This window comes from Nicotiana tabacum, chromosome 21 (genome assembly GCF_000715075.1).
Source record: "Nicotiana tabacum cultivar K326 chromosome 21, ASM71507v2, whole genome shotgun sequence".
Lineage (NCBI taxonomy): Eukaryota > Viridiplantae > Streptophyta > Magnoliopsida > Solanales > Solanaceae > Nicotiana > Nicotiana tabacum.
The window spans coordinates 8,304,477-8,318,849 of record NC_134100.1 but is presented as its reverse complement, the minus strand read 5'-3'; the positions used below and the strand labels follow the sequence as shown (position 1 = coordinate 8,318,849).

The window sequence follows — 14,373 nt, the reverse complement described above, 5'->3', positions numbered from 1 at the left end:
AAAATTCTCTCAAAATACTCTGACTTCCTACATGGTATCAGAGCTTTAGGTGCTCTTGTCTTTCATTTTTTTCCAGTCATCTTCTTCTCAATGGCTCCTAGTAGTGACGATCAGACCTCTACTATTACTACAACTTCTACCTTGATGGATTCTTCTAATCCTTACTATCTTTATCCTTCTGATTCACCAGGAATGGTGCTGGTCAATTCTCTTTTCAATGGAAAGTGGGTGGAGTAGAGCTATCGTCATAACTCTTTCAGCCAAGAATAAACTTGGTTTCATTGATGGAACTTCCACTCCTCCAGCTGGTGGTTCTAATCAGTATAGTGCTTGTGTCACGATCCTAAAACCAATCCGGTCGTGATGACGCCTATCATGAAACTAGGCCAACCGACACTATCCTAAGTCAAACAAATATTTCAAAATAAGGACATTTTAAGCTATTAATTTAAATAAAGTCCCATAACATGAGTCTAAATAACAAGTGCAGAAATAAAACACAAGCCCGACATAGGGGCATTACAAGTCACGAGCATCTACTAAAGTCTGAATACAATGAAGACTACCACAATCTGAAAAATACTAAAACAGTCTAAGGAAGATGAGAGGGAGAAGAGCAAGGCTGCGAACGCTAGGCAGCTACCTTGCTAACTTCGATGGACCTGCTACTGAGTAATTAACACCTGTTATCGGGTTTAGAATATACCTGAATCTACACACAAGGTGCATGGAGTAATATGAGTACGCCAACTCTGTAAGTAATAAAAGTAAATAAAGACTGAGAAGTAAGAAAACACATAATCCACATCATAACACCACAGTAAGCACAAGATGTTCTCAAACAGTATATAAATCAAGTCATCTCATTAAAATCAAATTTCAGTAAAAAATCTTTTGAAACTGTCCTTCAATAATTTTTCAAAATGAAGTGATAAAATAGTGAGTAAAAGTAGTGAAAACATAACTATCCCCTTGGGCAAAAACTCACTCGTATACAGCCCTCGGGCAACATAAATCACAAACAGCTCCTCGGGCAAGACATGTATTATAAACCGCCCCTCAGGCATAATATCAATCGAACCAGCCCCTCAAGCTACCTCACAATCACTCGTAATCAGCCCATCGGGTATAACATATATTAAGATCAGCCCCTCGGTTATAACATGTATCAAGATCAGCCCCTCGAGCAACAACATATCGCTCACTCTAGGTACCCGTGCTTATTGGGGGTGTTCAAACTCCGGAGGGGCTCCTACAGCTCAAGCGCTATAACAAGCCATCTCGTGGCATAATCAATCAGGCCCTCAGCCTCACATAACAAGTCACCTCGTGACATAAATCAATCAGGCCCACGACCTTACAAAATCATGAAACAGTAGCAACATGCGGGGGCGTGCAGCCTGATCCCATAAATATCCTCACAATACAGGCCCTCGACCTCACTCAGTCAGAAACTTTCAAGCCACTCGAGCTATCAGTAAAACAAGGTGCTCCGCCCAAAATATCATTTTATGCGTCAAAAACGGAGTAATAAAGTCTGACTTATGAAATTAGTAACACTTAGCTTGACTGAGTACAAGTCTTAAATCAAAATAGTGAGGAAATAATAAGAAAAGGCCCCTAAGGATCCAAACAGCTTTGGCACAAGGCCCAAATATGGCATCCAACCCAAATTATAGAAATTCTTTCTAAAACACATAAGTATCAAATAGTTTTCAGTCAAATACACAACTTAATTGTCGCTACGGGATGGATCAAGTCACAATCCCCAACGGTGCATGCCCTCACGCTCGTCATCTAGCGTGCACGTCACTTCAAAATAGTGAAACGATGTAAAATCGGGGTTTCATACCCTCAGGACTAGATTTACAACATTACTTACATCAAACCGATCAAATTCCTACTCTGTGATGCTCTTTCCCCTTGACTCGGCCTCCAAATGCTCCGAATCTATTCACAATTAGTACAACATCATCAATATACGCTAATGGAATAAATTCCACACTAAAAACTATCAATTTAGACCAAAATCCAGAATTCACTCAAATCCGCCCCGGGCCCACGTCTCGAAATCTGACAAAAATCACAAAACTAGAAAGCCCATTCACTCACGAGTCCACCCATACCAAGTTTATCAAAATCCGACATCAAATGACCGTTCAAATTCCCAAAATCATCTCTCCAACTCTCTTCCATTCATTTCCCCCCAATTTTACATCCCAATTCCCAATTTAGATGATGAAAATCAAGATACAATCATGGAATTTAACCAAACTCAAGTGAAGAACACTTACCCCAATCACCTCTCTAAAATTGCCTTAAAAATAGTCCAATTCCATGGTTTCTAACTCAAAATATGAAAAATGGGCTTAAACCCTCGGTTTTGATATTTAACACTACTGCTCGGATTTCACTCTTCGCGAATGTGGTAGTGGCCTCGCATTTGTGAAGCACAACTGCCTCTGACCTGACAGTCCTTCTACGCGAACGTGATGCCCCACTCACGAATGCATACCTTAACCAGCTCAACCATCACTAACGTGACGCCTTCCTCACGAACGCGATGCATACTCAGATCAAACCTTCACGTTCGCGGCCTCCCCTTTGCGAACGCGAAGAACAAATTCCTCTGCTCTCAATAATCCTTCGCTAATGCGATAGGCTTCTCACGAACGTGAAGAAGGAATTCTTTGCAAAAAAATACCAGAAAAATCTACCAACTTCTAAAGCCAACAATTGATCCGTTAACCACTCGAAACTCACTCGTGGCTCTCGGGACCTCAACCAAACATACCAACACATCCCATAACATCATTCAAACTTAGTCAAACCTTCAAATCACTCAAAACAACATCAAAACACCAAATTATCCTCGGATTCAAGCCTAAGAATTTATAAACTCTCAAATTTCACAAACGACGCTGAAACCTATCAAATCACCTCCGAATGACCTGAAGTTTTGTACACACGTCACGAATGACACTCCGAATCTACTCTAACTTCTGAAATTCCATTTCGACCCCAGTATCAAATTTTCCACTACCGACCAAAATCGCCAAATTTCCAACTTTCGCCAATCCAAGCCAAATTCTACTACAAACCTCAAAATCATATTCAGGACGCGCTCCTAAGTCTAAAATCACCCAACGAAGCTAACCAAATTATAAAAATCTAAATCCGAGATCATATACTAAAAGTCAAGACTGGGTCAAACCTTTCAAATTTAAAGCTTTAAGCTGAGAAGCATTCTTCCATATCTATTTCGATTAACTTGAAAACCAAAATCGACGATCTACATAACTCATAATACACCATAAAGGACTAGGCCTGCCCGAGAACTGGTGAGCGAAGAGCAAATGCTCAAAACGATTGGTCGGGTCGTTATATCTTAGAGTTGATGCAATGACATGGTGATATCATGGATACTCAACTCACTATCAAATGACATTGCAGAATTTGTCCTCTACTCCAAAACTACAAGAGATATGTGGAATTAGTTAGACACCAGATTTGGGCAATGTAATGGAGCTCAACTATACCAACTTCAAAAGGAACTATCAGATGCAGTCTAGGGAGTATCAAATATAGCAGGTTATTTCACTAAGTTAAAAAGATTTGGGATGATCTAGATGCACTTAGCACTTTTGATAATTGCTCCTGCATATGCATCTGTGGAGGCAAAGTGAAGACCTTAAAATCTCATCAAGATGGAAGATTGATACAATTCTTGATGGGGCTCAATGAAGTTTACTCAGGAGTCAAGAACAACATACTGATGATGGATCCTCTTCATTCAGTTCATCATGCATACTCTTTGCTAATCCAGGATAAGAAGCAAAGGGAGGTGCATATTTCTACACATCATCTATCAGAAGCTGCTTTTATGGTCTCAACTCAGAAGTTCAATGGAGGGCAGAAACTTGCAAATACCTAGAAGTTCACTACAATAAAAGGGAGATACAAACCAAACTTTGACAAATAAAAGGGAGGAAAATATTGTACCTATTGTAAAATAACAAATCATGTTGTTGGAAATTATTACAGGTTGATTGGATTCCCACCTGATTTTAAATTCACCAAAGGCAAACAGTTTCAACCTACAACACACAACAATGCTTTAGTAGTTGAATCTGATTCAAGTAACACTCAGTCAGTGCAAGATCTAGGGAGTGCCTCTACTGGGAATGTGATCACACAGAAACCGTTTTCTCAATTGTTCCAGCTACTCCAAGAGGTCAAGGTTGGATAAAAAAGTGATCAAATCTCTGATGCAAAATGTCACTGCCAACTCTGCTCGTATCATCACACCTCTTTTAGATCCCAACACTTTTTCACTCTCTTGTCACACTGTATTTCACTCATGGATTCTTGATTCTGGAGCATCAGAACATATGACCTATGAAAAACTATCCTTAAACATATAACATCCTTGACTACAACATTGTATGTTAATCTGCCCAACTCACAAAGACTTAAAGTCACTCAGAGAGGAAGTGTCACTGTTTTATCAGATGTGGTTCTTCATAATGTTCTTTTTGTGCATGATTTTAGGTTCAATCTTCTTTCAGTTCACAAGTTCACCATTTGGTTAAATTGTCTATTGATTTTTGGTTCTTTTGGTGCAATATTGTAGGCTCGTTAATTGAAGAGGTCAGTGGTTCTTGGTGAAGTTAAGCAAGGGCTCTATCTACTCAAGACAGCCCCACTCAAGCCTAGTTCATTTTCAGCTTTCTCTAATGCGGTTTCTGTAGATGTTCTAGTTTCAAAGTCTAATTGTAATAGCAATATTACTTGTACAACTTCTAATTCTCCTAGTAGTGCTTCTAAGTCTAATCCTACTCCATTTCCCCCTAATGTAAGCCTATGGCATAGAAGAATGTGGCATTTGCCTTTTACTAGTATGAAGAATCTATCAAATTTTCATTTGTCATCTCTTTCCAATCATAATCTTACTTGTGTTGTTTGTGAAAAAGAAAGGCAGTCCAAGCTGCCTTTTCCTAGTAGCAACATTTCCACTAATTTAGTTTTTGAACTTATTCATGTAGACACATAGGGACCATATAAAACTAACACTCATGATGGATATAAATATTTTCTTACTATAGTAGATGACTTCAATAGAGGAACCTGGACCTATTTGCTCAAAACCAAAAACAATGCCTTTCCTATTCTGAAATGTTTTATTACTATGGTGGAAAGACAATTCAACAACAAAGCTAAAATCATCCGATCAGACAATGCAAAGGAATTAGGGTCCAGCCTATCCCATTCAGACTATTTAGCAACCCATGGGATCATACACCAAAACCACTTGTGTTGGGAAACCACAACAAAATAGGGTAGTGGAGAGAAAGCATAAACACTTATTAAAAACTAGTAGGGCTCTTCTTTTTCAGTCTCATTTGCCTATGTCCTACTAGGGGAATACCTTTTAACTGCCACTTACCTCATCAATAGATTCCATTCTAGAGTTTTGAGTTTCAAATGTCCTTATGAAGTTTTGTTTGGTAAAATACCTTCTTATGCAGCTTTAAGATGTTTTGGTTGTCTCTGCTATGCATCCACCCATACTCATCTAAGATCTAAGATTGATCCTAGAGCCACCAAGTGTATTTTCATTCGTTATCCCTTTCATTCAAAAGGGCTATAAATTACTAGATCTCACATCCCATAAGATATTTGTTTCTAGGGATGTCAAGTTTTATGAGGATATCTATTCCTTTTCCTCCCCGCAAATCTCCTTCTCACATCTTCCCCATCTCTTTCTCACCTATACTGTCTATTGATCCACTTTCCTCTGCTAACACTCCACCTTCACATTCCTATTTTGCTCCTCACTCTTCTTCTATTTCCTCTGCTAACTCTCCCAACTCCCTTTCCTCTCCTAGCCCCTCACCTATCTTCAGTTCTTCCTCACCCACACCTCCTCTTCCACCCCTATGTCAATCAGCTCTACTTCCAAGCATATTTCTCCTCCTCCTTCTTCCTCTATCTCCCCTAGTCCTATACTTGCACTTAAAAACAACCAAAATGACCAATCCCCTACCTTATTTTGTAGATTATATATGCAATGCTGTTTATTTAACTGATATAACTACTACTTGTCTTACAGCCTCTCCTTCCCATTCTACTTAACCATTTTTTGCTCTGTCTCACTCAAATCAAACTCTTTTCAATTCAGTTTTGCACATTCAAGAACCAACTAGTTTTTCCCATGCATCTTTACATCCTTGTTGACAGGAGGCAATGACACAAGAGTTTGAGGCTTTTGAAGCCAACCAAACCTGGGAGGTTGTAGAACTACCTAGGGGACAGAAGGCTTTGCCTTGATCCTACTTCACATCATATTTGTAAATTAAAGAATTTTCTTTATGGGCTAAAGCAAGCTTCACGATAGTGGTATGCCAAGCTCACTGCAGCCCCGAGCTTCAAGGATTTTTCACATTCCCTAAATGACTACTCCATGTTCTTTAAGAAGACTACTAGGGGATTTTGTATTCTTGCAGTGTATGTGGACGACATACTCTTAACATGGGATGATCTAATGGAAATAGCTAGCTTAAAAGAGTTTCTCCATTCAGAATTCAAAATTAAAGACTTAGGGCATGCACATTTTTTTCAAGAGATGGAACTCATTAGAGAATCACATTGTCTAATTGTTACACAAAGAAAATTTACCCTTGAGGTGCTCTCTAAATTTGACTGCCTTGATAAGAGGGTTGTTGCTTCTCCGCTCGAACCTTCATTGAAATTGCGTGGTGATATTGGTGAATTACTCCCAGATCCCACTATCTATTACCGTCTGTTGGGAAAATTGAATTTTCTAACCCATACTCGTCCAGATTTGTCTTTTGCCCTTCAATATTTGAGCCAGTATATTGAAAGCTCCTCATTAACCCCATTTTCATGCCACATTTTGATGCATTTGTTATCTTCTCACCAATCCAGGCCTTGGGTTGTTTTTCCGGGCAGATTCTTCCTTCAATTGTTGCTTTTTGTGACTTCGATTGGGATTCTTTTCCAGACTCCCGTCGCTCCATTAGTGAGTATTTTATCTCTCGAGGCGGCTCACCTGTTTCTTGGAAATCAAAGAAGCAACCTCTGATTTCCCTTTCATCTGCCGAAGCAGAGTATAGATCTATGCAACAAGTTGTTGCAGAAATCACTTGGCTTGTTCGTCTTTTTTCCGATTTTACTGTGTCTCCATCAATTCCCACAACTAGAAAATAGCTATTTTCTGATTGCCAATACGGTTGAAATGCGGTCAAAAAATGCTGATTTCCGACCACATTCTGACCGAAATAATGCGGTCGCAAATAGCTGGTCTGAAACACTTTGCGACCGAATCTGTCCCTAATTTGCGACTACATCGGTCTGAAAGAGGAAAGAGAAAACGACTAACAAAAGTTGTCAACTTCCGACTGACGCGGTCACAAAGTATTTAAATTAAATTTTAATTTTATATTACATTTCCCACTACTTCGGTCGCAAAACTTTAAAATAATTATACTATTATATCATCTTTCCCATCATATTGATTGCAAATATCAAAAAGTATTTTTTATTTTATTTAAGCTTTCCCACTGACGCAGTTGCAATTTTAATTTAATATTATTTATTTATTTATATTTCTCACTACTGCGGTCGCAAAAATATTTTAATATTATTTATTTATTTACTTTTCCTACTACTGCGGTCGCAAAATGTTATAATTTTGGAAAAAATTATAGTATTTTGTGACGACCTTAGTCGGAATTCAGTCTGAAAATTGCAAATATTTTGACAAATTTCGACTATTTTAAAACAATACCACCTGTCAATTCAAAATTACAGCAACTAAAGAATCAATCTACCATTTCAACTAATCAAACACATAAAATGCAACCAATCAAAGAAAACATAAACATTTATAACTAAAACATCCAAACGCAGGTTAAACATAAGCACCATTCAATCAAATCTTAATATTACAATCATAGTCAAGTCTAAACATTTACCAAGTCTAAACATCCAATCATAACAAATAATAATGTCTCAAATATCACAACCACAACAAACTAAAACTCATCATCCCAGCCACGCTCGTCATTCAAAGAATTAACTTGATGCATATTCATAAGTTTCTCAACTAGACTCTACAATTTGTTAAAATTTGCACGATCTTCTTTCCGTTCCTCCTTCAACTCTTCAACTTTTTTTCATAATGCTTCCACCTCTTTATAATCCTGCGAATAACTCGTATCACCAGACAACAATGTCATAGGACAATCTACAGAATATTGTGATCGAAGACCGCAAGTTCTACCTTTCTTTGCACCACCAACCACGTGCGTCCATATTGAAGATACATCACTGAGTGACAGAGAGTCAAGCAGCCATCTATATTTCCAAAAATCCCATCTTCCATGAACGAACCAAGCATGTGGAGCTTGACTGTCATTTTATCCGTCAACAGTTCCTCGCTGTCCTCATTTCTCTTAATTTCGTTCCCTCTGCTTCTCAACTTGCCGATATTTTTACTAAATCCTTAATTGTCATTCACCATCAACAGATTCATTTGGCAAGTTGGGGGTTGATTCTCAGCCTTCCAACTTGAGGGGGTGATGAGATGAACAAGGTATCAGACAACAAAGGGAAAGTGTTCGATAAAAACAAGGTTAGGGCTTCTTCGTTATTATCTATATCTGATAAAGACAAAGGTTCTATTGGGCTTTCGGAGCAGGCCAACTGCAGCAACCAAGAACAATCAAAGTTGGACCCAAAAGTTATACATATAAGGCCCAAAGGATTCTATACATTAAGGCCTACTAAGGAATATTCAGTAATGTTGCGAGCTTCTAGAAACAGAATACTAAGTTATAGATAATGGTATATTTTTCCTTTTATTTTATAAAGAATATAAATTAGTTATAGACTAGCCAATAATGTATAGACAACCGGAGTTAGTGAGTGAGATGTAAGATTCTTTTTAACATTCTTTCTTGTATATAAAGAATAGTCCTGTACAAAGCAATACACGAAATACAATACAGAAGAAAAAATTCTCTCAAAATACTTTGACTTCCTACAAATACTCGTAAACTAACTAATCTATACACAATAATTCCTTCATTATTAATCGCTGCACAACTGTTCGTACATTATTAACCACCACATAATAATAACATAACATTAACAATATTTGCATTATATAATCCCCGCATAATAAAATGTGAACCAAACGATGCCTAAGCTTATTGCAAAAGAGAGCTACACTGATTATGGCATCACGTTAAGCTTCAAAAAGGAAAGCTAAGCAACGGATTGCTCGATCTATGATGCGAAGAAGTTTGTTTCGAAGGTTTTAGAAAAGGTGAAAAAGAAGAAGGTAATTTTGGATTAATGGTGGCAGGGGCTGATCTAATATTACGGTCGCGGTTTCATCTGAATCACTTTCGACTCACAGTAAGAATTCACTAAAATTATAGTAAATAATAGATATAAACCCTTAAATTTAAACTTATAATAAATTCACTATTAAAAACCTTAAATATTGAACACGAGTTTAAACCCTGAATACGTCTCTGCATAGTGGATCTTACACCTATATGAAGAAAGTATTATTTTGTGCACTTGCCATGGTGGAGTACAAGGTGGATTAGTGTCTTTCATGCTCAAAAGCAGAAGAGGAGGAACTAGAGAAGTTGCTATAATACTTGGCACTTTACTAGGAAACAGTGAAGTTGCTATAGTATTTAGAGCAACGACAGTAAAATTATCTCTGTGTGATTTATAGGTTACGAGTTCGAGTCTTAAAAGTAACCACTAATATTTGCATTAAGATCAGCTGTCTATATCACACCCTTAAGGGTACGACCCTTTGTACACCGGAACTTACGAATCATACGACTTTTTTCCTAAACAAATCTGAATTGAAAGTTAACATTTGTGGATAAGCTATAAGTGGGAGATGTTTAATTTAGTTCTCACTCTAAAGCTTACTCGTGCATGGAATTGTATGAGGTCTCTGTTGGTTACCATTGCCGACTTCGTTGACAATTTTTTCCAGTTCAGCTATGGCGTCTGCTTTCTTATTGGACACTTAACTAATGGAAGTATGTTATTTCATGAGTCAAACACGTGAAAATTCTGTTTTAAATTATTGGTGATCATAAGAGTTGAACTCACGACCGCTGAGTATTGCAATATCATGCTCAAGTATGTGACTATCTGATGTAAATGCTCAAGTTATTATAGAAAAAACGCACATTTATTTACTTAATTATGTCTTAGTATTTCATTTCTCATCGCTTATGTTTTATTTATTGTCTGTGTAAGAAAAGTTATACAATCGAGTCACTTATTATAAGATTATTAATTACTTGTAATTTTTTGATAAGCAATTTCTTAGAACCTAGAAAAAATGCTATTCAGTAACTTGTCATAATAGGTCAAATTACATTAATAATGTACAGTACAAAACTTTTAAACTATTTCTCTTTATGAGGCAAAGTTTGAATCAACATAGAAGTTTAAAAAGGAAATATATGACAATAGTTTGAGGAATCACAATAATATTAGCACTAGGCAATATCATAATTATTTCTTGAAATTGTTGAAGCTAGCCCATTGTGTCTGTATTAATTTCTGACCGAACAAAATCTCCTTAGCATATTTTCTCCATTTTCGATAGAAGGTGCTGTTTTTGATACGACTAATTACGTTTAGTGAAGTTTAAATAGCGATCATTATCAGCCAAAAGCATGTCAAGATTGAGAGCAGTGGAAACTGTCAAACCAACAAAAACAAGAACTGAAAGGGCTGAGAGAAGAAGCATAAGTCCAGCAGAAACAGGACTTTTCACTTGATGTGCATATTGTACAGAGGCTAAGGCTAGGAATGTGAGTGGAAATGAGTAAGACCACCATGCAACATTGAACTTTTTCATTGATTTCTTGAATATTGCTGGCCTACAAACCTATATCACATCCACAAGAAAGAAAAGTCATTAGATATGTATTGTATGTAAGCAATAACGGAATAAGGATTTGAAGTTTAAAGGTTCGCGATTTTATTCCTTTTGTGTTATCGGATTCTAAATACATATCTAATGAAAAGACAAATATAGGGTTCAGAAGTTATAGAGTTCGCCCGAATACGTAACCCATGGATGCCTTTGTATATGTAGGATTTCCTCATTCCATTAGCATATTAAGATCAACTAAATTTTGAAAGAAGAGTAATTTAAACAGACTAATAAGGAAAGTGTATCACATAAATTGTGAAAGAGAAAATACTATGATTCTTTGTCTCAATTTTGTTTTTAATTAAGTACAATGTATAAGACTATATATATAATGCGGGAACAAGACTACTAGATAGGTCCCTAATTATAATATAATGCATATATAGTATCTTTTGAAGCTAATATAATAAAGAAGAAGATGATAGACTTACCAAAGAAGTGAAGAGAAATAGTGACAGAAAAAAGAGCATCCTGCATGACATATCAAAATCCCCAGAAATAGAAGCCCAAGCTAAGCTAGCCATACTTGGTGCAGCCACAAACAAAAAGAAAGAAGGTCTAAGCATAGCAGGTAAGCTATTACTACCAGATAATCTTTGATAAAGTGTAATAAACACTACCAAATAATGTGTTAACCCTAATGTAAATATACAAACTGCACTCTCTTTCCATTCCTTTTTACTTGCAATCCAAGCACCAGTCAAATTTCCTAATACAGAAAGTTGGCTAGTTGGATTTGCAACCATTGATAAAAACCTTTTCTCAGTAGTAAACCATTGTCCATATATTTTCACATCAAGAATCCCAACCGGAATGACGAAAATCCACCAAAAAACTTGGCAAGAACCAACATGTGGAATACTAAATGGTGCTGATTGGAGTAATAAAAGCCAAGAAATCCAAGGAGCAAAGAGATAGTTTACACCAACAGGATGTAAAAACTCAGATTTAACTAAGGAGAAGTGAAAAATGCACCTTAAAATATAAAGAAAAGAGAGGATAATAAGAGTACAAAGGGAAATCCACCATAGTAGAAGGAAAGTAGTTGAAGGGAGAGTATGAAATAAGTGGTGAAGAGTTTTTGATTTATCTAAATGTTCAATTAAAACTTTCCATAACAAGGCTTGACCACCTAAAGATAGGCTAATTCTGAAATAGCCTGCATGAAGTTTAGTCAAAAGAGAAGCAGAAGATGGTTTCTTGGCTACATCTAATTTCATAGTATCATCACTTATTGTGACTTTGATTGTTGATTCAAAAACTTCTTCACCCATTGAAATGGATATGTAAATTAAATTATCAAATGAAGTTCTTGGCTTAGTGCTGAATGTAGGAGAATATGGTATATATTTGTAGAACTTAATTTAGGGCTATATATAGTGATTTGAAGAGTAAAAGTGCACACTAATATAATCCAAGATTAGTAAAATTAAAGTAAGATGTAGTGTGGGATCAGTCATGATCATTTGTTGTTATATAAAGTAAACTTCCTTTGTTAGGTCACTTAGGTGTATACCATTTTATTATAGTTGTAAAAGAACTTATAAAATACACTTGAGAGATTAAGGCTATGTTTGTTTTCTAATGGAGGTGTGAATACGAATCGATTGAAATCTTATTCATTAAGTGCATTTGCTGTTTTTCTTTTAAAATCACCTTATTTGCTCTTACAGAGCTAAATCATTGACATGTTAATAGGTCTGAAACTCTGAATTATTCATATCTTTTATAGAGTCTTAAAATCATCAAAAATTTATTTTTAAAGATATTTGTAAAGGTAATTTCTTACCATTTCTAACTTCTATACACATACATTAATTAATTATGGTAAATGATAAAGGTGCATATGATAGATGCATGCCATGTGTTTATTAGTTTGATAATATTAGGTGCGAACAATATTTTTTCTTTCAATTACAACAATCCTAACAAGGCATTGAGAAATCATTGTATCATTTTAAAGATAATAATTATTTGATCATATTTCTTGCATGAATGACTAGGCTGTTTTACAAAAAAAATTTGTTCTCTATATTAGTGGACACAGACTCACAGGTAGGGATCGCAAATGGGCGGGTCTGGTCGGATAAGATATGAGTGGGGCGAAACGGATAATACAAGAACGGATAAATTATCTAAGTGCTGCTGTAATCCGATCGGTTTCGAGAGTTGTAGCCCCATTCCCCCATTTTCTGTTTCTTTTCTGTACTACAATTGTATTATAACTTATCGGGTTAGGTCGTTCGGGTCCGAAGTGATTTCAAAATGAATTGAGACACTTAGTCTCTTATTTGAAAGCTTAAGTTGGAAAAGTTGACCAGATATTGACTTATATGCAAATGACCTCGGATTTGGATTTTGATGGTTCTGTTAGCTTGGTTAGGTGATTTTGGACTTAGGAGAGCATCTGGATTATGTTTTGGAGGTCCGTAGTAGAATTAGTCTCGAAATATCGAAAGTTGAAATTTTAAAAAGTTTGACCGGAAGTGGACTTTTTGATATCGAGGTCGGATTGGATTTCCGTAAGTTGGAACAGGTTCATAGTGTCATTTATGATTTGTGTACAAAATTTAAGGTCAATCGGAAGTGATTTGATAGGTTTTGGCATCGTTTGTAAAATTTTGAAATTTTGAAGTTCATTACGGCATGAATCCGTGTGTAATTCGTATTTTTGATATTGTTTGAGGTGATTTGAAGGTTCGAATAAGTTCTTATGATGATTTGGGACTTGATGATATGTTTGGTTGAGGTCCCGGGGGCCTCGGGTGAGTTTCGGGTGGTTAACGGATTAATTTTGGCCTTTGAGTGATAGCTGATGTCTGCTGATGTGTTCTTTCTGGTTTACTCTTATGCGTTTGCTAGAGGAGCCTCGTGTTCGCAAAGGGTTAATGTGGGATAGGAAGATTTTGTTTGTCGCGTTTGCAAAGAAGAGGACGCGAACACGAATGCGTGGTCTGCGTGTATATCGCAAACGTGGGAGTGGTGTCGCATTCGTGAAGAGAAGTGAGGTAGCTGGGATCCCCAGGTATTTGGTCTACACGTTTGCGAGGTATTGGCCGTGTTCGCCATGAGTTGAGCTAGTAAAGCTTTGCGTTCGTGAAACGTTGGTCGTGTTCGCAAAGAGTTAGTTTGGGAGGTCGTCATGCTGGTCTATGCAAACGCGAGACGTGGGTCGCGTTCGGGAAGAAGGAAATCTGCGCAAATAATATTAATTTCAAAAGTAAGGGTTTGAACCCATTTTTCATATTTTGAGCTAGAGACCACAGATTTGGGCGATTCTTGAAGGGATTTTCGTGGAGTTGATTGGGGTAAGTGATTCTTACTTGGTTTTGGTTAAATCCCACGATTACGTCTTTAACTTTATCATC

The 14,373-nt window shown here is 36.7% G+C and overlaps 1 protein-coding gene across 1 annotated transcript; it reads right to left on the bottom strand.

Annotated features, from left to right (window-relative positions):
• Positions 1–10,417: 10,417 nt before the first annotated feature.
• Positions 10,418–12,359, bottom strand: LOC107809189 (S-type anion channel SLAH1-like). Its single transcript, XM_016633779.2, has 2 exons — positions 11,437–12,359; positions 10,418–10,957 (listed from the first exon to the last, which is right to left on the bottom strand). Exons 1-2 carry the CDS (start codon positions 12,277–12,279, stop codon positions 10,694–10,696), a joined length of 1,107 nt encoding a protein of 368 aa, XP_016489265.1. The 5' UTR covers positions 12,280–12,359; the 3' UTR covers positions 10,418–10,693.
• Positions 12,360–14,373: the final 2,014 nt, after the last annotated feature.